The sequence below is a fragment of the Cebus imitator genome, unplaced genomic scaffold (genome assembly GCF_001604975.1).
Source record: "Cebus imitator isolate Cc_AM_T3 unplaced genomic scaffold, Cebus_imitator-1.0 Scaffold164, whole genome shotgun sequence".
Taxonomy (NCBI): Eukaryota; Metazoa; Chordata; class Mammalia; order Primates; family Cebidae; genus Cebus; species Cebus imitator.
In genome coordinates this window covers 301,695-326,542 of record NW_016107479.1, presented here as the reverse complement: position 1 = coordinate 326,542, position 24,848 = coordinate 301,695, and the positions used below count along the sequence as shown (strand labels likewise).

Genomic DNA, 24,848 nt, shown 5'->3' with positions numbered 1-24,848 from the left:
ACCCGCTTTAACAAATTGCTCCTGATTTTTGCAGTTGGGTTTGAAACGTTTATTTTTTCTTTTGGTAAATAATAAGATTAAAGTGCATTATTCAAATTGAGTACAAAAGCAACTTTTTTCTTCTAGCTAGAAATTTTCACAGCATTTACTCCTTATAGTAATGCTCTGTGGTATTTTTCTTCTAAAGGGGTCAGAGTCTAAGCCAATAATAGCTGCAGTTTCAAACTTATTACGAGAAATGTAAGGATTAGGATAATTTTATTTTTTCCTGCTTCTTAGGTATGGAACAGATTTGTAGATGGAGAGTCATTAAATAATGGAGTGATTTTTCCAAAAGTTATGTGGAGGTTGGTTTCTCATTCTTTCCTTCACCTCCTCTTCTTACCTCACTAAAAGGTCTAAGTGTAACCAAGTCCCAGTTCTGAAGTATAATTATATTGAATTTGGTTCAGTGCATTGAACTGACTGCATCTATTGCATTAATGTGCTGTTAACGTGCAACATGTTGTCGCATTAATGTGCTGTTTAGGGCACATCATAGTGATGTTTGTCCTCAGGGATTTGATTCCTTTACTTTAAATTGAAAGGGTTGCTATCCAGCTGAAACCATTAAATGATGAGTTTGAAGTTCTCTCTTAAATCTTTAACTCAACATATTGTTGACATCTTCTCGAATATGACAATACGAGGCCTCCAAAGTTACTTTTTTGTCTTCTGCTGGGAGACGTCAACTTGACATCTATTTCATGGTTTAAAACAAAGCCTTTGGCATAATTTTTGTGGTTTTTTCCTTTCTCATCTAAATCATGACTGCTTATGTAACATTGGTTCTGTTCAGATGGTAGCTTCTGCTACATATGTCTGCTGTGACCTGGGGTTAGCCGATGGTGAAAGAATGTATAACGATGCCCATGCCTGGTCACTCTACGTCAGTATTCTCCTTCAAGAACTGTCCTTTCTCTGTGTTGTTATCTCTTTGAGTAAGGACAAATGATAGAAATAACAAACACAGGGGACTGGGCGCAGTGGCTCACGCCTGTAATCCCAGCACTTTGGGAGGCCGAGGTGGGCAGATCATGAGGTCAGGAGACTGAGGCCATCCTGGCTAACGCGGTGAAACCCCGTCTCTGCTAAAAATACAAAAAAATTAGCCGGGTGTGGTAGTGTGCTCTTACAGTCCCAGCTACTTGGGAGGCTGAGACAGGAGAATCGCTTAAACCTGGGAGGCAGAGGTTGCAGTGAGCCAAGATCATGCCACTGCACTGCAGCCTGGCAACAGAGCGAGATTCCATCTCAAAAAAAAAAAAAAAAGGAAAAAAATAAGAAACACAGAAGGCTGTTTTTGTACAACTGTACAACTAGGAAACACACAAAGTACTTTTTTAAATCTTATTAAGACAAAAGTTTTGTCTCATTGTGAACCATATTTGTTTGTTTTCATTAAAAAGGTGATGTTTATGTGGTCTGAAAGTTGAAATCAAGACATGGGAATCAAACCTTTTGAATTTAATATCTGGCTTACTATATAACTGTAGAGTAAAACGCCTTTCTTGATTGTCTTGTCTAGGAAATTGTGTACAGGATAAAACCTCTCCCTTTCTTAGAAGGTTCAGTAGTTTCATGGAAAGAGCCCAAATCCTCAGAGGAACAGATGCTATCTCTGCGAAAGAAAAAATTACAATATTATTCACGGAATGCTATGAATACTCATATTAAACAAAAAAGCAAATCATTATGTAATAATTCTATTTGCTGGACCAAAAAAATTCTAGTGTCTATAATAATAATGCTTTATTGCCTTCGTTTAAATCCAAAGATTGTGATTTTACGTTCTTTCTTTTTCAAATAGAAAGGTGTATTCCCTTTTGAAAAATACTGCTAGGAGCTTTCTTTACCTAGAGAAATGTATTTCAGTTGGCTTCCCTTAAGAATTACTCCCATTAAAAAGGAATCTGAGATAGAAAGGGTAAATATAGTCTGGTCTATGACCTTAGTACAAAAATATAGTGCTGTGTTTGTTATTTTTCATTATACTTTTTAATGTCCCACAGACTCATTCAGTAAATTTGAGGCTTACTACAGACTTGGAATTATCCTTTGTTGTGTGTTAAACTAATTAGGTTGAATACTTTGTATGTGTTTTTGTTCCACTCCACATAGAAATTGTAGAGTATTCATCTTGAATGAATTTTAAATTATTTAAACTTTGTAATGTTAGTGTATGACCCTCTGAGACTCTTTTTAAAGAACAGACAGCTCTTTTCCCTGTAGACATTATAGGGTTCATTTGCTTTGGATACAAATAGCATTTATCTTGTGTTTATAAAAAAGGACATGCTTATGTTGTTTAGTATACGTTGATAGATTTCGCAATTATTTCTACTTTTCTTTAAACAAGCATCTTTGGAAGTGGTGATAGCTCGAGATGAAATACCTTGTGCCTTTTAAATCTTGATGAATTCACACTAACTATCTTACCATGTAGTTTAAATGCCAAAGTGTCATCTTCCTGATGCGATTCCTAACGTCTCTCCCAGGATAAATTTGTTTTCTTTTCAACCACACTGAAGTTTCAAATCCTTCTCTCTGTATTTTACCCAGCAACGATCTGCAACTTATTTTTCTCCAGGAAAATTGAATCTGTTACTGTTTAGTATTCCTACCAGTTTGAAAAATGTGGTTTATATTGGCATCAGAGCAGTAATTTACATATATTGGGATAACAAAAATGCATGCCAGAAAAAGATCAACGTAAAATGAAATGCAGAAAAGCTGTTTTCCTTCCACAGCAACTCAAAGTAAAGTTAATAGAGAAATTGATGTGCATTTGTCCTGAATGTGTCACTTGTTTCTTGTAGGTGAAGTGTGACCAGTATTGGCCCAGTAGAGGCACTGAAACCCATGGACTGGTTCAAGTAACGCTGCTTGATACCGTGGAGCTGGCCACATATTGTGTTCGAACATTTGCACTTTACAAGGTTTGCTTTTTATCTTTTTCTCCTCCCTTTCCCCTCTCTATTGTTTAAAGAAAGCTTCTTTTGAGAAATCAAATCTCTTAAGGCTTTACTGAAGTCTTGATCCCAACAGCAACAGTGAAGAATGAAATAAATCTTCCATTATCACTCAGCCATTTTTCTTTTTGTCTGGCAATTTATCAGTAAATATAAAACTCTTGCTCTGAATGAAAGTTTCAGCCAATGAAGAATAGATGAAGAAGAACTAGCTCTTCCTGTAAAATAAATGTGATGGGAGCTCTCCTGGTAGTTAAACCTAAAAAATGTAATGCTTCTCACCTTAGAATTTTGTCTTCCTGAGCAAATATTTGTCACTTACAAATAGCTTGGGATTTCTATCTCTAACGATTGTGTCTTCCCAAAGGATATAGGGTGGGAGAAGGGAATTAAGATAGCACATTTTAGCATTACTTCTTCCCTGTTATTCGTCCTTACCACCTGAGGCTGGGAAAACAGAATTTCAGCTGATATTCCTTCTTCACAGAATGGTTCCAGTGAGAAGAGAGAAGTGAGACAATTCCAGTTCACCGCCTGGCCTGATCATGGTGTTCCAGAACACCCTACACCTTTTCTAGCTTTCTTACGTAGAGTCAAAACCTGTAACCCTCCCGACGCTGGTCCGATGGTTGTGCACTGCAGGTAAGAAGCATTTGTTTCACTTGCAGTCAGGAGGTTTTTGAGGAAACAGAAAGCTAAATGGCTGTTTTTACAACTTCTTGACGTTCGGGGATAGAAACTGCCTTTATAAATAATATAGCTCTCTTTTGGTCAAATGAGGCCTATGCTAACATCAAGAGGTTGGATTTGACATAGATGCTTATTTCCCCTGGACAGAGTAAACAGCTGTGGCCCATAGCTATTATCTTTTCCCAGTAAAAAGAAACACAGAATTAAGTGTGCACATGGCTACAAATATGTAAAACAAAAAATAATATGTGGAGGAATACTCTTAAAATCCAATTTATATTGTTAAGTTCTTGGGGCTGGACTGATACAACCTTTTTACCATTGATAGGGAAAATACTGAACAAAAATAATTACTGAACAAAATAATAAAGCATTAGGGAGACTATCTTACTGCTTAAAGATGCCTTCTGTATATTAGTAATATCAAGTCTCATACAACAAATCATTAATTTGATTTTTAAAAATTCATTTACTAGATTATATACAAGATCTATAATTTGGAAGAAGTTATGTACTCTGATGTAATAAGCTTGTGTTTCTCTTGAAATGTATACTTTGTATTTTTTGCTTAAATCTGACTAACATCTACATCACCACTCAGACTGCAATATATAAATGTTTAAAGATTTTTAAAGATTAAACTGATTTCTTCCAGTTGCTTGAGTACCTATTAAGTAACATTTCTAACAGACTACTCAAGCTATCTGATAAGAGTCTATTCATTACTATGTAAATGTATAGTACATATGACTTCATGATAGTTTTTTATAACCTGAGTAATCCTAATATGAAAAAATGTGCTTCTTGCACAGACAAGTAAAATACAAGTGTGGCAGTATAGGAAAAACACAAGAAAGCATCAATCCAAAATCACTTCTATCATGACTTAATACCATAACTTTCTTTCATACCCCATGTTATACTGTAATGTAATATAATAGACCCTAGAAAAGGGGTTAGTTTTTTAGAAGATGGGGTCAACGGATTGATCAGATTAAAAGCAATGAAATTTACCTAGCCAAATTATGCTACAATGCTCATTATTAAACAATGGACTGGCAAATTCCAAACAGGATAAAGGTACTCTTTTCCAGCAAATGTTTTCCTTGATAAAAACCAGTAATAACATTCCCTTGTATTTATGTAGAGTATGTCACTAATTTCCCTATGCTTTTGTTTGATGTTCATAACAACAGTATGTTGGATTAAGAGAATTATGTTGGGTCAAGAGAAGTGAGAGGCTTCAAAGTTTGCTTCAAGTACTGATAACTAAGAAGATGGTGGCACAATAGTCCTCAAGTCTTATCTAGATGTTTGTTTCCCTGTATCCAAGACAGGATCCTTTGAGGACTGACCACGTAGTTGCAGCTTTCTGCATGATTGTAAAACACTAAAAAATATTTTTAATTTGAGCAAGTGATTTTACATCGAAAGAGATTTCTGTTTCTCCTGCCTTTTGGTTTTAATTCAGGTGCTGCTTTGATGAGTCTGTATGCTCTGTTACACACAGTTCTTTGCAGGCCTCAAAGAGCCAGTGCGCCTGATTATATGGTGCCTCTGCTTGGTAAGAGCTGAACTTGATTACAAAAAATCACCCATGAAACACATGAAATGTTTTCAGATAGAGTTTGGCCAAAGGGTAGAGAAACAAAATTTGGGTTGGAAGAAGAAATGTAGCCCTTATATGCCTGATGGCAAAAATATGGTACACACACACATCTCCCTGCACGCACACACATGTAATTATATGTTTAAGATAATAGGAACAAAAATTAGAGACACATAGTTTGGAAGTTCATTGAAAAACAGCATGATGATTTTTTTCAAATTGCTTTTCAAAATACAGAATCTGTCCTTTCTCAAAATGTTCTTCCCATTTCTGTAAAGTGGAGGCTGTAGAAAACAGAGATAGATCAATAGATCGATAAATCAATCAATAGCTCAATCACAGATCGATAGATCAATAAAGACCTAGTTTTTAAAATGCATTTCACCCTCTGTAGCAAGGTATAGGTTTCATGGTAGATACCATGAGGGATAAAAAGATGTTTGCAAGCTAATAGCAAGTATGAGAGATAAGATAAATGGCTATAATTCCTCATTTTGAGAAAATATACACACTTGCGTGCATACACTCACATACACACACACACACACACACACACACACACCCCACATCCATGTTATGTTAAGCCACCTGGACTCACCTCTGAGAAAGACAGGCTACTCAGGAGAAATAAGGAAACAAAGATGAATGTGCTGAGCTAATAGCTTCTGACATTTGGAAGCGCCGTGCCTGAGGCTCTGGAGAAGCGCTTATTGAAACGAACAACGGAAGAGTAGGTATATTGGTGGAAGAAATTTGTTAGCAACTTCAAAACAATGAGGGAAAGAACTGCATAAACTGAGCTCTGTGAAGTAATTACCCATAGGTAATTTTATATGTCTGGTAAGAAATTTTGGCCTCTTTATTTAGGAGGGTCACGTCAACGTTGTCAACATGCATATTATCATGAATCCTTGAGTTGAATACAAGTCAAGTTAAAACTTGACAGTATAATTTTTTGTGACAAAGCAGCAGATTAAAGTCATTCTAAATGACAGTTGCTAGTGTAGCATCCCAAAAATGCTAGTTTAGGAACCATTTCTAAGCAGAAAGAAACTATGCAAAAAGCCACAGTAGCTGTGTTACAAAGGGATCCTGATCACGGTTAACCGTGAAATCACAAAAAAGTCTGGAAATTAAATACTGTATTTTGTGTTGTGATTTCTTTTATTATGTACCAAACTTTTTTTTTTTTTTTCTGTAATAAAGAGGTAGTGACAAAGTAGATCCAAGCCCTCTGCTCGATATGTCCTGTTAGAATGGAGGAGATTTTAAAGAAGTCGGGTAGTAGCCCAAAAATGGTGGGACTGGGGGTGCCGTACAGAAAAAGGCAATTATGGTAGTATGAAAATAAGCCATTAAATAAAAGAAATTCTAACAATCAACCACAAGAAAGAATTTTAGGGATAGCCTAGTGCAACAAGAGCAGATAGGACCTCGGAAGGCCAAGGAGGACAGAGCCTACCACACTCCTAAAAGAAAGAAGGCCTGGTTCAACAGGCGAACAAGGAAAGGCCAACTCCAGTTATCCATCAGTTCATATAGAGCATAGAATCTCAACGTTGAGAGTACGCACACTGGAGAGATAGACTGCTCAAGTCAAACATCAGCTTGTTTACTTACTGGGTGCAGGCCTTTGGGCAGATTATTTAACCTCTGTTTCTTCACTTGTAAAATGGGGTAACACTGTATATAGCAGTGAGGATTTTATAAAAATTAAGTGAAATGACATAAAATAGTTACTTATACAGCACTTGGGATAGTGCATAGCATATAGAAGCATGCAGTAATTTTAAATTATTACTAAATATTCGTTACTGAGTACCTTTTAAAAGCTGTATGTATATTTAGAACTCTCAGAAGAAAAATTCAGCATGAACTTGGATATCATCTGTGTAACCTGAGCCATCCATTTTATTAAATAGCAGATGTTTATAAATATACAAATCATTAATTGAATGAATTTTTCAAATGTACATATTTTCCACTATGGTGATTCCATAAGACTTCTCTCAGTGAGAGAGAACATGTTGATGCTGTATGTTAGAGAGTCACTTATAATAATACATCTGTTTGTATAAAGACCTGAGAAACCCTTGAACTCTTAAAATGATGCTATGAAAGGAACTTAATGCAGTGGTCTTTGATGCCTTCAAGATGAGGGCTTAACTGCTTATCATTACATTCATGGCCTTTTGTAATCTAGGCTGATCTCACCCTTCGCACCTCATTGTTGACTCCCTGGCCCATCTTCTGATAACGGCACATTCCAAGTATCTTCATCTCTGGCTCTCAGCAAAAGATATTTATCTGGTCTAGGATTTCAACAGTTCCCCTTCTCTACCTGATGATGTTCAACCTTGATACGTAATCGAATTTAAATAGCACTTCCTTTTTGTATTGCAAAGGTTGCAAACTGGCTTCGAATGGTTTTGTTGATATACATGATAATTTTTTGAAAACTCGAGCATGAATTTCTGTAAGCTGGAGTGCGCTATCCAGTTTTCCAAACCCTTCCCACTCCCTATTATTTATGCACAGTTATGAAATTACTTCATTAGGTAGACATTTGAATTGTAACTCTGGAGAAACATTTGAAACTTATTCCCCATTCCTCTTCCCACAGGAAGAATTAAATACTTTATTCTCTAAATTCTGATAGAATAGGTTTATACTTTGCCTGTTTAGCGATACGTGTGCAGATCATATGTGCCTTGAGATCTTAGAAGGCATGAGTAATGGCTTATATACGTTTTTACCCCAGCTCTTACATCTTAGTGGGTACTTAATAATTGCTTGTCCAAGTTTGTTGAATTCCATATGGCATTTTAGTAATTTTTACAAAAATAGTAGGAGAGTTTCAAGGCTGGACTGGTTTTGTTGGTTTTTTAACGCAAGAGACTATGTTTGTATCCCTTTATATTGGGCTATTTATGAGAGTTTAATTATTTTAAATTGTTTTTGCCTTATAACTATTTCTGAGTTGCTTTTTCTATTACCCTACATTTCTTATTCTTTCACATACCGTCTATTCCATGATTACATGTAGATGTAGTTCCCCATTCTGTAGCCATACTAATAGTTCAGGATAGTTGAGCCCTTATTCAACCTCAAATATTCTTTCTTGTCAACTGAAGAGGCCCTTTTGTAAGTGCTTTATATATGTTACTGCTTTTCCCTTCCAATGGTATTAACAAGAAGAAACATTATTGTTCCATTTCACAGAAGAAAAAACAGCAGAGGCCAAGTAAGATCCTCTTACTTGCCCGAGTTCATACTACTAGTGGTGGCAAGGCCATTATGTTCCCTGTGGCCCTATAAATCAGGCAGATTCTGCAGACTTTAGGTCCCATGATAGTTTTTAGCTCCCCCTTCTGCTGTCCCCTTGGGGTCATTTCTCTGGCAAGCCTTCGCTGTTGATCCGGTCAGAATGAGTCACTCCTTCCTTTCTTATTCCATACCATATTGCCATATTCTAGCCTTTCCTTCACTCTTTCTAAATCAAAGGCAATTGCTAGCATGTGAGTCTCTTTGATTCCTTAATCGCTTCAACATAATTATAATAGCAACCAGTCATGGAGCCATTAATGTTTTCCAAGTATTACTGAGCATTCATATGATCCAGAAAATACTATATTTTCCTTGCAAAGAGCATTAAGCACAGTGAGGTAGTAAGTGATTTGTTCAGAGTCATACGGCATATACATTTCATCCTGAATTCAAAGTCCGTAGCCTGTTTATCTGTCATTATATCCAGTTCTTATTCTTCACATTGCAGAGACCACCTAGTCCCTTACACTTAACTCCTTACTATACATGTGTAAAGGTTGTCAAATAGATACTTGCCATTTTCTCTTCATGAAACACACACACACACACACACACACACACACACACACACATCCATATATGTACATATATATGCAGCGCATGAATAGAGACATACAATATTGTTTTTATCTTGTTTATCAAATTCAATTTTGGAGGAGAACTTTCTATTTATTAAACTTAGATTTTCTTAGAGGTCATCCATTACATTTTCCTATATCATCTTAGTCTTTCCCTTAGAAACTAAGGCCATTTCGTTCCCCTTTTGAGCCTTGTTTTTTAGAATAATGTATGGCTTACATTCTAAACCACATATTCTATAAAGTTTATATTCTAGTACCAAAGGGACATGACAACCGATTTGCTCTAAGCATTTGAATCTGTTAGGAATTAATACATTGGGGAAAAGCTATAATTTTAGTGAATCAGTTATAAAACCTTGACCCATGATACTAAATCTCATGTCACATTAACTTGTTTTAAGACAAAGACTTTTTCTTTATTAGAGAAACATGCTCATTTATGAAAAACATTGGAATGGGGATAGATCACGACTCCTGAATTGATCTTCTAAATGAAACAATCTCAAGGAAAATAAAATAAGCTTCCTGAGTATCACTTAAATCTATCACAATCATAGAATCAAACCAGTCTTCAAAACTGGAAGGAATAGGAACTGCATACCAGGTATAGATCAGTACTGTCCTAGAAGCATCAGCAGACCACCAAAGTGGTCCAGTAAAAATCAGATGCCAGTTTGGGGTTCCAGAAACTCCAAAGTTCCAATCTTCATAATAGTTTTTGATTTTGCCGGTGGAAGCACAACTGGGAAACTATGTAGGCCGTATTCATAGCATAACCGTGTACCCCTAAGCCCAACCCAATATTGATGAAAATGGCCTTTTCAAAGTCAAAAGATTTTGGAAAGCATTGCATAAGAGCATAAAAGCAAAAGACCTTGTGATCCAGAGAAGCTAAGAGTGCTATGGAAAATTGTTTAATGCATTTTAGCCATTCATCCTAAATTCCATTTTTTATTTCTTCTAATGTTCCATTCAGATGTCTCCAGATCAAAGACCACAAGGATTGCCAAAGCATGTGATGGTTTTGAGATGCTGACAAATGTGAACCATAGACCCATATTTTCCTTAAACCTGGGGTTTATTTTCATATGTAAATTAGGTAATAGGAGATGCTAGCCTTCTGTAGATGAAAGGTGGGATTGTTAAAAATGCCAACATCTCTCGATAAGAATGGGTGGAGGGTCCAAATTATGTCCTTCTTTATGGAAACCTTTTAAGGTGAGGAATATTATACCATGTGGAACTCATTATGCCACATTCTTTTTTTATACACCAACTATTCTGTATAAGAAGCAAATGCTTAGTTTATGAAACAACATAGTGATGTGAAACAGGAGGCTGGGTCTTCAATGTATTGATGGCACACTCCTGTAAGAGAAAAATACCTTACTTCCACTGAATAGTTTAAAGGTAATGGAACCCCCCCACCAAAAAAAAAAAAAGCCACTAAAAGGAATTGCATAGTGTCCGCAGGTAGGTATAAAGTGTAAAACTCAAAATGGAGAAGTTGAGGTGCTAGGAAGAGCTCTCTGGCGGCCTGATTAAATGGAGAATTTATTTGAAAAGAAGCATGATAGATGTAAACACAGTGGAGGAGAGGTGAGGCCAATAGTAGTGCAAAACCAACTTCAAAGTCTGTCAGTCTTAGCTGTCGGGTCTGTATGATACGGGTTCCTTCAGGAGCAACTGAGAACCCATCACCAGTCCTTTTCCCATTCCGTGCCTAAGAATAGCAACCGACTCACTTTTGTGTTGTAAGTGACTGTTTACTGAGCATCTCCTCATTATTTACTTGATTTGGTGTGTACAGTAAGAGTGGCATATGTGTACTATTGTTGTCCTCAGTCTCCAGCTAAGGAGATGGAAACTCTGAGAAGTTAAGTGCTTTGCCGAAGAACACGTACTTCACTAGTAAGCTGAGTCTGGAGGAGAACCCCTTTTTAATCTCTGTGTCTACCATACTACCACTTTCCATGTTGCTCAATTTATATCTTACAAATGAGAGTTGAACTGTCCCTAACCCACAAATGAGGTGGCTTCTAGCAGATAGAGCTGCTCTTAGGACCCAGCAATGCCTGGTAGTGCAAACTCCGCAATTGAAATTGTTCAAGAAACAGAGTTGAAATCTCAGCTGTGCTATTTACTGCATCTGTGACCTTGAGCACATTAAATAATCTTTCTAAGACTCAATTTCCTGATCAGTAACATGGGGATATTAGTGGTATTTCTTTCACAGTATTGTTTATAAAGATTCAATAAGAGTTGTGTAAAGTGATAAATTAGCCTGTTACGTAGAAAGAAGTCAACAAATGTTTAGTTACTTTTAAAAATTGTTGTTTTACCTCAAAGAGTTATTTGAATTGCTTCTTCATACCAACAAAGAGTACTATTACATTTTCTGAAATGTGAGTTTGCGTTGTAGGTCATTGGTGATTCAGAAGAATAGAAAACATGTGCATGTATACATTACCATAGAAGATGGGTGGCAACTGGAATATTTAACATGGAAAAATGTGTTAACTACTGTTATAATTATTTCATAGCACTAAACTAAATGCTTTGCTTATTAGAACCAATTGTTTCTATAAACAGGCTTTCTCATCTTCAGCAGTTTGGACATTTTAGATCATAGAATTTTTGCTATGAGAGCTGTCCCATACACTGTAGGATATTTAGCAGTATCCCTGGGCTTTGCTCACCAGATGCCAGTAACACGTCCCACCCTCACCCCCCTTCCCCATATTGTTACAATAAAAAAATGTTCTAGGCATAGTCAAACGTCCTTTTGTGGGTAAAATCACCCTAGGTGAAAACCACTGCTTATGGTAATAAAACTGATTTTTAATTTTGGCGGAATTATTATTTCCAAATGATAGTCCACCTCAAAGCTTTTAGCTTTTTTAAAAAAATCTTATTTGAATGGCACGCTTATTTTATAACATTTGGAGAACTTCTTTGTGATACTTACTTTAATTATAAGCTTTTAAAGTATGCACAGAACTCGGATCATTACTTGAAAAGTCATCTAATAGTGTTTCTTACTTTGGTCACTAGCCATAGAAACCAGACATTTGGCTCCAGGTGTCTCTTGGCACCAGAAAAATAAATAAATAAATCCACCTTCAAGGACAAAGATGTGCCACCATTACTGAATTCAAAAGGACAGGCAATAGGTGTTCAACTCTACTGCCAAAAAGGAGTTCCAAAAATATTTTTTGTACCATGGCAGCATTGCTGCAGTAAGTCTTCACCTTCTCATGGTGGCTACTTTTAAGGGCCATGCTCTTTGGAGTTAATAAATGCTAGTCTTTTGTGCTATGATATCAGTCACCTTGCTTCATATTCACAGTTGGTATGACGTCCGGCATTTTGGCAGCCCCAAACAGTAAGCCCCAGGAGTGCCCTCAAGTGGCATATGACTTAGTGACTGTCCCTTTTTCATTGTTCATTGGAGGCCGAAGAGAACAGATGAGATGAATGGAAGGGAAGTGAGTCACATTGTCAGACCTCCCGCCTAGGTTTGCAGGTTCCTGAAATTCTTTGCCCTTTGATTTTTGGGGGTACAGATTTCTGGGACAGCACCCTTCATTTTTACATCATAAAAATGTACCAAAGCTAAGTTGCTTATCAAATACTTAAATTTTTTTAAATTGTTTTTCTGTACCTTCTTTCAAGGGACATGAGCAGCCTCTCTTTTTCTCTGTCTTCCCGTATCACCTCCCTCTATACCTCTTCTGCTTCCCTCACCACTTCTCTACATTGCACTTCATCAAGGGAGAGGCAGCAGTTAAGTGTTTCATCAGTGCACGGTATTGCTTGTTGAGTCTGCGGTTTGTCCATCTCTAGTATATTAGAAAAGATGAACCAGATAAAAGCGGGCAGGATTAACTGTGACTCTTCAATTCTGAGGATAAACAGCCACATGCTCAAATTTCTTTTAATAACCTGAAAGGGAGAGGATTATGAGAATTACAATTATTTTGAGAATATTTCTTTTCTCTGTTTTCGTTCGTTTGTTTTGGTGTTGAGCAGCGAATCGTGTTTTAAAATACTATAACAGCCTTTTTGTTTCTGGTATACCTGTGTGTGATAGGTGTTGGCAGAATGGATGGTATGTCTATCAGTTAGCATTGCTACCTACAGATACCAACCCAAGACACAGTGGCTTAAAACCACAGTCATCTGTTATTTCTCACAGAACTGTGGGTTTACTTGGGGCAGGACGTGGATGTTCTGCTGGTCTCTCCTGAGCTGTTTTTCTCAGTTCAGCTTAAAGGGCTAGGAAGGCCAGATGGGGTCTCTCTTTCTTGCCAAGGCCTTTCATCACGGTCCAATGGGCTCAGGGTTCTGAAGACATCAAAGGGGAAACTACAAGGCTTTTGAGAAAAAGACTTTTACCACATTCCTTGGTTTAAAACAAGTCAGTGGCCATTCCAGATTTAAGGAGTAGGGAAGCAGACTTCACCTTTTCATGGGAAAACAACTAATTTATGACCTCATTTATTCTACCTGTGAGTGCGACATTGCTGAACCTTATTGACTGCACTGGGAGAACTCTGCTCCCTGTGCTCATCAGCCTGGCTAAATACAATGTGACTTTTCCTCCTCAGGCTGGATGAGAGGAGCAAAGACCCTTAAGCTGACCCCAAAATACAGGGTTTATAAATAGTATATGAAATAGGTAAGCAGGGGAAAAAGTCCATTCCCGAACAATGTATTTTATAACTTCTACCTGATTACTTCCAGTACAGTATCAGCTTATGGGTAGGAGAAACTTGTACTCTTAACTCTCCTTTCATCCTGACTCAGAAATATTTCCTTTATATCTTCCTGTTATTCCGGATTTATTGGGGCTAGTGGGCCTCTTTTTGAACTCAGAAACAGGGCTGTGATTCATTCACAGTGAATCATAAACCTGAAAGGGGCATTTCCAGCCTCTCAGACCACTTCCCCTCCTGCAGCCTTTGCTTTTTGGTTTTGAATTTTTTTTAATTTCAGAGTGGAGAAAACAAAATTAGGCCAATGAGGTTGACAGCTTTCCCATAGACTTCTGCTGGACTCAAGTCCTCAGACTGCTGGTCTAGTATGTTGTCCAGTCCTTAAAATTTTGTTCAAATTAATTTGATTAAAGAATCCCTTAACATTTTCTAGATACATTAGGAAAATAACCAGAAAGCATCCATATAATGAGAGGAGGTGTTATGTTTGGCACCAAGACGGTTGAAGTGGGTAATTTTGACACATTAGACCCAATTAAGCATCCCATATCTTCAAGCCTATGACTAATGGAAAGAAAGGCTGATGGGTAGCCAGGGAGCACCCTGAATGCACTGGGCACCCATTTGGTCAGTGCAGCTACAGCAGCAGAAAATCATAGAGCGATGCTAAATAAAGATGGGAGAAGATGCCCTGCCTTGCAGCAGTTCCTGTAGTCATGATGGTGGAAAGCACTTCAGGCCATTCAAAATTACTTTACATGCTGTCTTGGCAGGCCCTACTCTGGTTCACAGTGGCTGCCTGGTGTATCTGCCGCTCCCGTTGGAGTGCTAGCCTGGCTGTGCCGTGGCTGTAGCAAGAGCCTTTTAGTGTCAGTATGCCTGGGAGGCCCATCATCTACAATTTCCTCCACTCAGGCTCCAGCCAACTGCAGCAGATGCTATTGTTACCTCTTCTATTGAATAAAGTAGGAAGCAAAGAGAGAAAGAAATTTGTCAATATTGTTTTTCTGCTGGAACCGAAATAAAAACTGTGTGTGGTACATTGTCCAATGGTAACCCATGTGCCAAATCTCCATTTTGTGTAACATGCTTATATAAGACTCTGCTTCTGTATTTCTTAACGTAATGTAAATGACCTTCTTGATTCCACTGTAGAGGTGCCACAATTATAGCCATTCAGATCTCTCAATTTGGATTTGTGCTATTTACTTCTTGCAGTCGCACACCCTTTGCTTCTGACCATGCCATCTGCTGGAATCATTTATATTTCTTTCACACGCTCGCAGTGTTTGTTATATGCCTAAATTTAGCTGTGTAAAACTCTGAAATCTTTTATATAAATAAACAAATGTTTAGCAAGTATTTTTAAACCTTTTGCCTTGATAACTAGCATTAATAAGGTGCATTTGCGTCTCTAACGTAAGTACAGCTGAGAGAGTTTCTTGTTACAGAAATGTATGAAGTGACACCAAAATCAGAAAGAAGAGAATCCCTTTTGAAATAAAAGCCTGCATATGTAAGCAGTCTCTGTGCTGAAGACAAAGTAAATGATGATAAATTGAGCTAAAAAAAAGATCCTTTTTGGATACAAAACATAACTGGGGGTGAGGGGTGTCTTCAAACTCTATTAAGTCACTGGACTTCCCACGTTACCCCATCAAACTTTTGAGCCCCAATATGACATTGATGAGCCTGCGAAGTCTGACCGATCTCTTTCTCACTGCTCTATTCTTATCACCTAGTTAAGAGCAATGTGAATGTCCTTCACAGGACTGGATGAGAAGAGCAAAATGCCTAAATGCAACCCAAACTGAGGGTGTTTTGATCAATCTATAAAATAGGTAAAAGAGGAGGAAAAAAGGCCTTTTAATTTTTTTTCAAAATGGCCACCTGATTTTTTTTTTTCGGTTGCATTTTAGGTTTGATGGTACATGTGAAAAACATGTAAGATTGTTGCATAGGTACACACATGGCAGTGTGATTTGCTGCCTTCCTCCCAATCACCTATATCTGGCATTTCTTCCCATGTTATCCCTCCCCAACTCCACACCCCCGGTGTCCTTCCCCCTATTTCCCCCCCGCCCACAGACCCCAGTGTGTGATGCTCCCCTCCCTGTGTCCATGTGTTCTTGTTGTTCAACACCTGCCTATGAATGAGAACATGCGGTGTTTGATTTTCTGTTCTTATGTCAGTTTGCTGAGAATGATGGTTTCCAGGTTCATCCATGTCCCTACAAAGGACATGAACTTATCATTTTTTATGGCTGCATAGTATTCCATGGTGTATATGTGCCATATTTTCCCTGTCCAGTCTATCATTGATGGGCATTTGGGTTGGTTCCAAGTCTTTGCTATTGTAAACAGTGCTACAATGAACATTCATGTGCATGTGTCCTTATAATAGAACGATTTATAGTCCTTTGGATATATACCCAGTAATGGGATTGCTGGGTCAAATGGCATTTCTATTCCTAGATCCTTGAGGAATCTCCACACTGTCTTCCACAATGGTTGAACTAATTTACACTCCCACCAACAGTGTAAAAGTGTTCCTGTTTCTCCACATCCTCTCCAGCATCTGTTGTCTCCAGATTTTTTAATGATCGCCATTCTAACTGGCATGAGATGGTATCTCAATGTAGTTTTGATTTGCATTTCTCTAATGATCAGTGATGATGAGCATTTTTTCATATGTTTGTTGGCCTCATATATGTCTTCTTTTGTAGAGTGTCTGTTCATATCCTTCCCCCACTTTTGAATGGGTTTCTTTGTTTTTTTTTCTTGTAAATCTGTTTTAGCTCTTTGTAGATTCTGGGTATCAGCCCTTTGTCAGATGGGTAGACTGCAAAAATTTTTTCCCATTCTGTTGGTTGCCGATTCACTCTAATGACTGTTTCTTTTGCTGTGCAGAAGCTGTGGAGTTTGATTAGGTCTCATTTGTCTATTTTGGCTTTTGTTGCCAGTGCTTTTGGTGTTTTAGTCATGAAGTCCTTGCCTGTGCCTATGTCCTGAATGGTTTTGCCTAGATTTTCTTCTAGGCTTTTTATGGTGTTAGGTCTTATGTTTAAGTCTTTAATCCATCTGGAGTTAACTTTAGTGTGAAGTGTCACGAAGGGGTCCAGTTTTTGCTTTGTGCACATGGCTAGCCAGTTTTCCCAACACAATTTATTAAACAAGGAATCCTTTCCCCATTACTTGTTTTTGTCAGGTTTGTCAAAGATCAGATGGTTGTAGATGTGTGGCGTTGCCTCCAAGGCCTCTGTTCTGTTCCATTGGTCTATGCCTCTGTTTTGGTACCAGTACCATGCTGTTTTGATTACTGTAGCCTTGTAGTATAGTTTGAAATCAGGTAGTGTGATACCTCCTGCTTTGTTCTTTTTGCTTAGAATTGACTTGGCTATGTGGGCTCTCTTTTGGTTCCATATGAAGTTTTAGGTGGTTTTTTCCAGTTCTGTGAAGAAGGTCATTGGTAGCTTGATGGGGATAGCATTGAATCTGTAAATTACTTTGGGCAGTATGGCCATTTTTACGATGTTGATTCTTCCTCACCATGAGAATGGAATATTTCTCCATCTGTTTGTGTCCTCTCTTATTTCCTTGAGCACTGGCTTGTAGTTCTCCTTGAAGAGATCCTTTACATCCTTTGTTATTTGTATTCCTAGGTATTTTATTCTCTTTGTGGCAATTGTGAATGCAGTTTGTTCTTGATTTGGCTCTCTTTAAGTCTCTTATTGGTGTATAAGGATGCTTGTGATTTTTGCACATTGATTTTGTATCCTGAGACTTTGCTGAAGTTGCTTATCAGTTTCAGGAGATTTTGGGCTGAGACAATGGTTCCTTCTAAATATACAATCATGTCATCTGCAAATAGAGGCAATTTGACTTCCTCCTTTCCTGCTTGAATACCTGTTACTTCTTTTTCTTGCCTGATTGCTCTGGCTAGAACTTCCAATACTATATTGAATAGGAGTGGTGAGAGAGGGCATCCTTGTCTAGTGCCAGATTTCAAAGGGAATGCTTCCAGTTTTTGCCCATTCAGTAAAAATATGGAATGCTTCATGAATTTGCCTGTCATCCTTGCGCAGGGGCCATGCTAACCTTCTGTGTATCATTCCAGTTTTAGTATATGTGCTGCCAAAGCAAGCACGGCCACCTGGTTTTTTGTTGTTGTTGCCATTTTCACCTCATTGATTTGCCTTTTCCTCTTGGATCTATAGCTACCCCTAGATGTGTATGTAAGAGTGAACCAGAGTGCCTTTTTCTGTCTGTAATTTTTCACTTCACTGCAGTAAGGCTCCTCTTTGTCACTGAAGCAGAGCTTATATTGAGATTTGACTGATGTGTTGCCTAAATACAGATTATTTGAAGATGCTGGGTTATTTTAAAATTACACTGTCCTCCAAGCTCAGAGTGAATATCATAAATGAATATAGAAGATAAATGTATATAAGATGCAACTTCAGTTGGTCATAATGGTAAGCCTCCAAATTTTATCAAGAGCTAGGGTTGTTGGATTTTCATGTGAACAAAGACCCTGGATGGTCTCCAGATATAAGCTGTGTTTTACACATGCTCTAAAACACTGGTAAAAATAAAGTACTTCCTAAAGCAGTAGGCAATTGCATATACAGTAGGCAATTTTAAAATGTAAACTGATAAATGAAGCTCCTGTATCTTTAAATCTTCATTTTAAGTGTGTCCTAATAAAAAAAAATCTGAATTCCATGACTTTCACTGCATATTTGGGTTTCAGGATTTAAAAAATGATCATTGTAGAACTGTAGAAAAATAAGAGATATTGGACTAGCCTAAAACTGTATGAACTTCTGCAGGTCACTTACTTGACTTAAGTTATATTTCTGTAGGAAAGTAGAGAACATTCTGGTCATTTGCCAATGGCATCATCTTCTCAGAGGAAAACTGGATAAAATCTGGTAGATTAAGTGCTTGTTTATTTTGATGATGATCATGATGATGATGATTGGTTTTCTGGAATTCATAATAAAAAATTTTCTCTGTTTCTTTGAAGAAACAGCTTCAGTCCAAATTTTGGCTTATAGATGGTCAGTCATTCTTCACATCTTAAGCTCTCACTTTGTCAACCTGAACCCAACTCCAGTTCTAATCAGGTGGGCACAGTCTTTCTCAGTCTGGACTCATGCTCACGACTTAGATTTGAAAAACCATAACCAATCATGTTACAAACCACAGAAATCCTTTACAATCTATGGTTAGTATTTCATCCCTCTTCTGTGTGCCTGAAAATGATTGACCTGGTTTCAGACTATTTTCTCTGAGGTACTATAGTCTGAAATCCATTTGCTATCTTGGTTCAATTAAACACAAACTTATTGTGGGTACGATAGTAACGTGTGCAATAGTAAAGCTACAAGCATAGCAAACCATTTCCAGAATTCAGTAAGGAGCTCTGTGAATGTATTCCAGTTGTAAGAGATTGGTATGTATGCCTTTGTTGTTATGTTTATATTTTCTGAAGGCTTTGGAAAAAATATGTTTTTTTATATCAGACATAATTCTGCATGTAAGTCATTTTTAGAGTGAAGCTTTGTGGCCTAAATAATGTACAAAGGTACAAATTCTTAATATGGTCTTCCTATCTCTTGCTGAATTCTCTGCCTGCATTTCTACATGGGCAATCTTATCAAGTCACACAGTTCTCTGCTAAAGCTTCACCATATCACAGTTTGGCTGTGGCCTAAGAAACTTAAGTTCAGTCCTAGCTATTGGAAAGAAGGTGAATGGGTCTGAACAAGATCCTCTTTGTTACTTCTGCCCTGTGGAGGACTTTACATTTAGGAACTGCTTTACCTTAAGGGGGAACAAAGGAGGCTCTTTTTTCAGTTTTTTTTTTTTTTTTTAGTTTGGTCATTTTCAAACATACCCCAAAGTGGAGAGAATGTATAATGAACCCCCAAGCACGAATCACATAGCTTCAATTATCAATATTCCAGGCAGTGTTTGTTAAATGGCAATTCATTTTCTATTTTTCAAAGAAACTCATTATATAACTGCCATTCAACATTTGAGATTTTAATAGCCTGGGCAGCCTTATCTCAGGTAAATATTCAATTTCCATGGGCAGAGGTAGTGTAAAGGGTATTCATTACTGCTTTCTTGGCTCTAGGTTGAGTTCTCCTAGACTATGTATTCTGTGCTGTTAGAATCTGACTTTCTAAATCTGAAGTCTTATAGCATGAAGTTTCAAAATGATTCCAGACTATTGAAACCACCTCCCACTTTGGAGAACTTGTACCCCAAATTGTCGGTAGCAACTATTTGGCTTGCAGTCTTTAAAAATTTTTACTCAGCACTTTCACTTTTTTTTTTGGTTTTTTTTTTTTTGAGATGGAGTCTTGCTCTGTCACCCAGGCGGGAGTGTAATGGCGTGGTCTTGGCTCACTGCAACCTCCACCTCCCAGGTTCAAGCGATTCTCCTGCCTCAGCCTCCCGAGTAGCTGGGATTGCAGGTACCTGCCACCATGTCCAGCTAATTTTTTGTATTTTCAGTAGAGGCGGGGTTTCACCATGTTGGCCAGGCTGGTCTTGAACTCCTGACTTTGTGATCCTCCCACCTCAGCTTGTCAGAGTGCTGGGATTACAGGCATGAGCCACCATGCAGGCCAGCACTTTTAATTAGGCTCAGTTCATTAAAGGTTCCACCACTCCCCTGTTATTTGATATCCTGTTTCAGTTTCCTCTCCTTTTTTTTAACCTATGAAAGGAGAGCTAGATTGAAAATGTTCTGCTACTTCATTGAGAAGAAAGAAAAAAAAAAGCACTTTTACAAATCTGTGTGTTGACCATTTAATCTGACCCATTCATAATTGGCATACATAATTCCCACCTATTCTGGATTATTAAGAAGTATGAGAAAATCTACGGAAACAGAAAAAAGGTTTGAACATAAGAATGAAAATCACTCAGAAAATTTGGGAAACCTCATCAATACATTTGTATACTGAATCATGGATTATTAATTGATGCAGGGGGGTGAATTGCTGTAGTCAAATAAGTATGGATAAAAATAAGTTACACTGGTTTCTTTACAGCAGGGTTTTTCAACCTTATGCATTCGGAGACTTCAAGAGGAAATTTATAGAACTCTTTTTCCCCCTCTTGGAATTTCTCTAAGGACTCCAGGAAGTGCTGTCATAAAAGAAATATTGCATAGCCTGGATAGTTTGGCTTACAGTAATAAAACAGGATGATGAACTACTAAGTGTAATTGGCTAATGAATTAGCAGCATTCAATTAAATTTATATATAAATATCACCAGAAAATATTTATTACAGCTGCACTGTGCAAAACTCTGAGTTATACAGTATAGAGATGAAACAGTATAGTATCTCCTTCAGAAAACTTAGATCATCATATATGAAGAGATCTAAAGCAAGACCATTCAGAAGAAACCTTGATCTATATGTTCACTTAAGACTTGGTCATTTAGAGAAAATCTCAAGTGAAGCAAAGAACCCTAAAATTGATATATATAGTTGACACTAACTTCAAATGCATAACTGTATATTAGATTCACTAGTTTTTAAAATTTGGGACTAAGAAATCATCTTTGAGTATGACCAATGATTAGCAGATTTAGTGTTTTTAATATCGACAGCAAACAGTATTTTGTTTCTAAAGTTAAGCATCCTAAGTTTAGAATCCGTCTAGATTTTTATAAATATTTTCCCATTTGCCCGCAGTTGTGTCACCCTTACCTAATTCAATGGTACTTTATTGGTGGTGACGGGCCACAAATTACTTTTACATCAGTCTTTCCAAAGTAGTTAACTTGATTTTTACAGAAACAGCTCATTTATTTTGTAACTACATCTCGTCATTTTATTTACATTACTTAAATAAAATGACTGATTGTTTTTGGAATAAACATGGTGACACCACAAACATCCTGGTGGCACAGACATCTTGGAAAGTAGCCTAACATTGAGCTGACCTAGTGCAGGGAGCAACGGGAGGCGCTTTTAGGAGGAAAAGGAAATTTTGAGTTAAACTGGTTAAATGGAAGTCAGATAAGACCACTTTGGTAGCCGTATACCTATGGAAAGAAACCAATGATGGAACAAACAGTAAGTGGTACTTGAGATAAGGGGAGGAAAACAGAACTTTGATACAAGCAAAGCAATGCAACTGAAGTCAGAGATTTTATTTTAGTCTCTGTTCCTGAGTCTCTCCACCTGTAAAACACAAGGGAATGGCCTGATGGGTGGCTCTTAAAACTTTAGCAAGCGCCAGAATCACCTAGGGTCTTTTTAAAATTCAAATAGCTCACACCTATAATCCCAAGTGGCTCAGGCCTGTAATCCCAGCATGTTGGGAGGCTGTGATGGGTGGATCACAAGGTCAGAAGTTCAAGACTAGCCTGGCCAATGTGGAGAAACCCTGTCTCTACTAAAACTACAAAAATTAACTGGGCATGGTGGTGCGTGCCTGTAAGGCACTCAGGTGCCTGAAGCAGGAGAATTGCTTGGACCTGGGAGGTGGAAGTTGAAGTGAGCTGAGATCGCATCACTGCATTCCAGCCTGGGCAACAAGGGGAGACTCTTGTCTCAATAATAATAATAAAGTAATAAACAAAATTCAAATTGCTTGGCCCCACCCCTAGAGTTTCTGATTCTCTAGATTGGGGTGGGGCCTGAAAAACTGCATTTCTAACAAATTCGCACATGATACTGATGTTGTTGGTCATGGGGGTACACTTTGAGAACCACTAGATTTCTAGATCCCTGCCGAATCTAAAATCTGATTCAATAGTATATTACATTTTATTTTCCTGAGAGGATTTAAACCAGAAAATAAAGTATTAGTTTCATAACATCTATTAGTATAAGTCTAATAAACTATGCAAGTTTTATAAGCTATGCATCAATAGAAAGGTTGAAGATCTACTCTGCGATTAGGCTAACTGAATAAAATATTCAATTCTAGGTCATTAATTCATAGAAAAAAAGACAGTAATGAAATTAACATGAAGAAGCTGTTATTTAAAATGCTTTTTGCTCATAGTATCATAGCAAACTTAGGAAATGGGTTTACATTTTACAGGTGAGAAAACAGAGACTCAGGAAGAATAAATAAATGACGTATTTAAGACACAACCTGCATGTGGAAGAGCCAGAGTTTCTCTAAATTCCCTAAGAGTTTTGTTTGCGAAGCTGGTTCTTTCATAAAATGAGCCCATCACATCAAAGACCAGTTGCTCTGTCATGCTTACTTGAAAACAAAATAGTCAGTTTCATGAACTCAGTCAGGGCTTTAATTATGTTTAAACTATTTGAATCAGTAAGAAGTGACGCTTCAAGAAAAAAAAAAAAAGTAGGCGGGTGGTGGATTTTAAAGTGTAACAAGTCTTTAATTCCATGAGCAAAATCTGAATTTCTTCCCCAGACTGTAACTTTCAACCATTCGAGATCTGTGGTTAGAGACAGTGTCTATGAGATCACATTGAATCCTCCTCCCTTAAAACTATGCCAAGCGTGAAACAGACACTAAATAAAGTGAACATTAGAGTAGAAGTGTCACAGTCCAAAACAATGCCCGGAGCCACACCATGCAAGAATCTAAAGGGTATAATGATCTATATGTATAGACTAAAAAACAAGGGAGTTAGTAGAGTTACTCTTAAAGACCAAGAAGTAATGGCTTCCTTTGTTACTTAGGGGAAAGAGGGAGGGACCAAAAGTAGGCTATTGACCAGACTTTGTGAGTACCAAACCCTGTAGGATACTTACATTCATTGTGACAGGGTTGGTAAATGTTGAGTCTGGGGCTTGCATTCTAATTAGCATTATGTCTCGTATTAATGGAAATGTATGCTGCATCCCTGAGAATTATCAGGGCTAATAAGCATCCCATTTCCAATGTCTTCTTCCCTATATGAGGTAGATTAAGTCTGCAAAGAGAAGCATTTAGTGGCCCCGAAAAGGGATGCACCATATAGCGTCCCTAGTATTAAGAAAAAATTTCATTTTCCTTGAATGGGTTCCTTACTAAGGAGCAGTTTGTTCATCCCTAATCACCACATTCTCTCCATTTCCAAAACAGACACAGAACCGATAAAAGGAACTATTGCTTGTCTCAAATGCAGTATATTTGCTGCTTATATGGTCTTTGATGAATTCAGCCCTCGGTTTATCCCTCTTCAGGGGGTTCCAGTCCAGTAAGGAAGGCAGCTTGGGGTCTCCAAATTGGCCTAGACTCCATGAGTGAGGCTGCCAAGGCATTTGATAGAATGAATATTGCCAAGCTGTTCCTGCATCTCTTGGGGAGCTGCTAAAATGAGGCATTGTCTTACAAACAGAGGGAATAGCTTTAACTTCAAAGAATTTGTATTCATTTTCTGGTAAAGTCAGGAAAAGCAGCTCATCCACAGCAGTGACTGGAGAGTGAAGAAAAGAGTTGGTGTGTCCCCAGAAACTCTGCCCTTCAAAGAAGGATTGTTGGCATTGCAAAATGATCCCACAGCATGCTGGATTCCTCCTGACTTTGTCAGTTATGGAAGACATCTCGGGTTCTTTGTAGCATATAGCTTATGGAAAATAGATATCCATGAGTTAATCCATCAGCAGATTACATACCCTACCAGTAACTCAAATATAGTAATTTTATAAGTTTCTTTAATAAAAGAGTAGATTTTCAGATGCTGTCACTCATCATCTATATATTTTAGTGCTTTTGAGTATTTCTATATAATTATATTTAATACTGTAAACTATAAGTGCTGTAATTTTGTTTGACCTATGTTGCAGTTGGATACATTATTTGATCAGAGCTCTCAATGAATCATTTTATGCACACGTATTTAGTTAATTGGTCCCCCCAACCCCCCGCCTGTGTTTATATGTAATATACTCTATAAGGGAAAGCAAATCAGCC

General features: G+C 37.6%; 1 protein-coding gene and 1 non-coding gene across 48 annotated transcripts in view; one reads left to right on the top strand and one right to left on the bottom strand.

Moving 5' to 3' along the window:
• PTPRD (protein tyrosine phosphatase receptor type D) overlaps positions 1-24,848 on the top strand; it is a 2,344,803-nt gene that overhangs the window by 2,287,117 nt on the left and 32,838 nt on the right. For all 47 annotated transcript variants that reach the window (XM_037744085.1, XM_037744087.1, XM_017544042.2 and 44 more), the window contains 2 exons: positions 2,859-2,978; positions 3,499-3,653. In XM_037744085.1, the coding sequence (XP_037600013.1) occupies positions 2,859-2,978; positions 3,499-3,653 (275 nt within the window). The remainder of the gene's footprint in view (positions 1-2,858; positions 2,979-3,498; positions 3,654-24,848) is intronic.
• LOC119473517 lies at positions 17,977-18,083 on the bottom strand. The gene has a single exon (XR_005202737.1). It is a non-coding gene; the product is annotated as a U6 spliceosomal RNA (small nuclear RNA).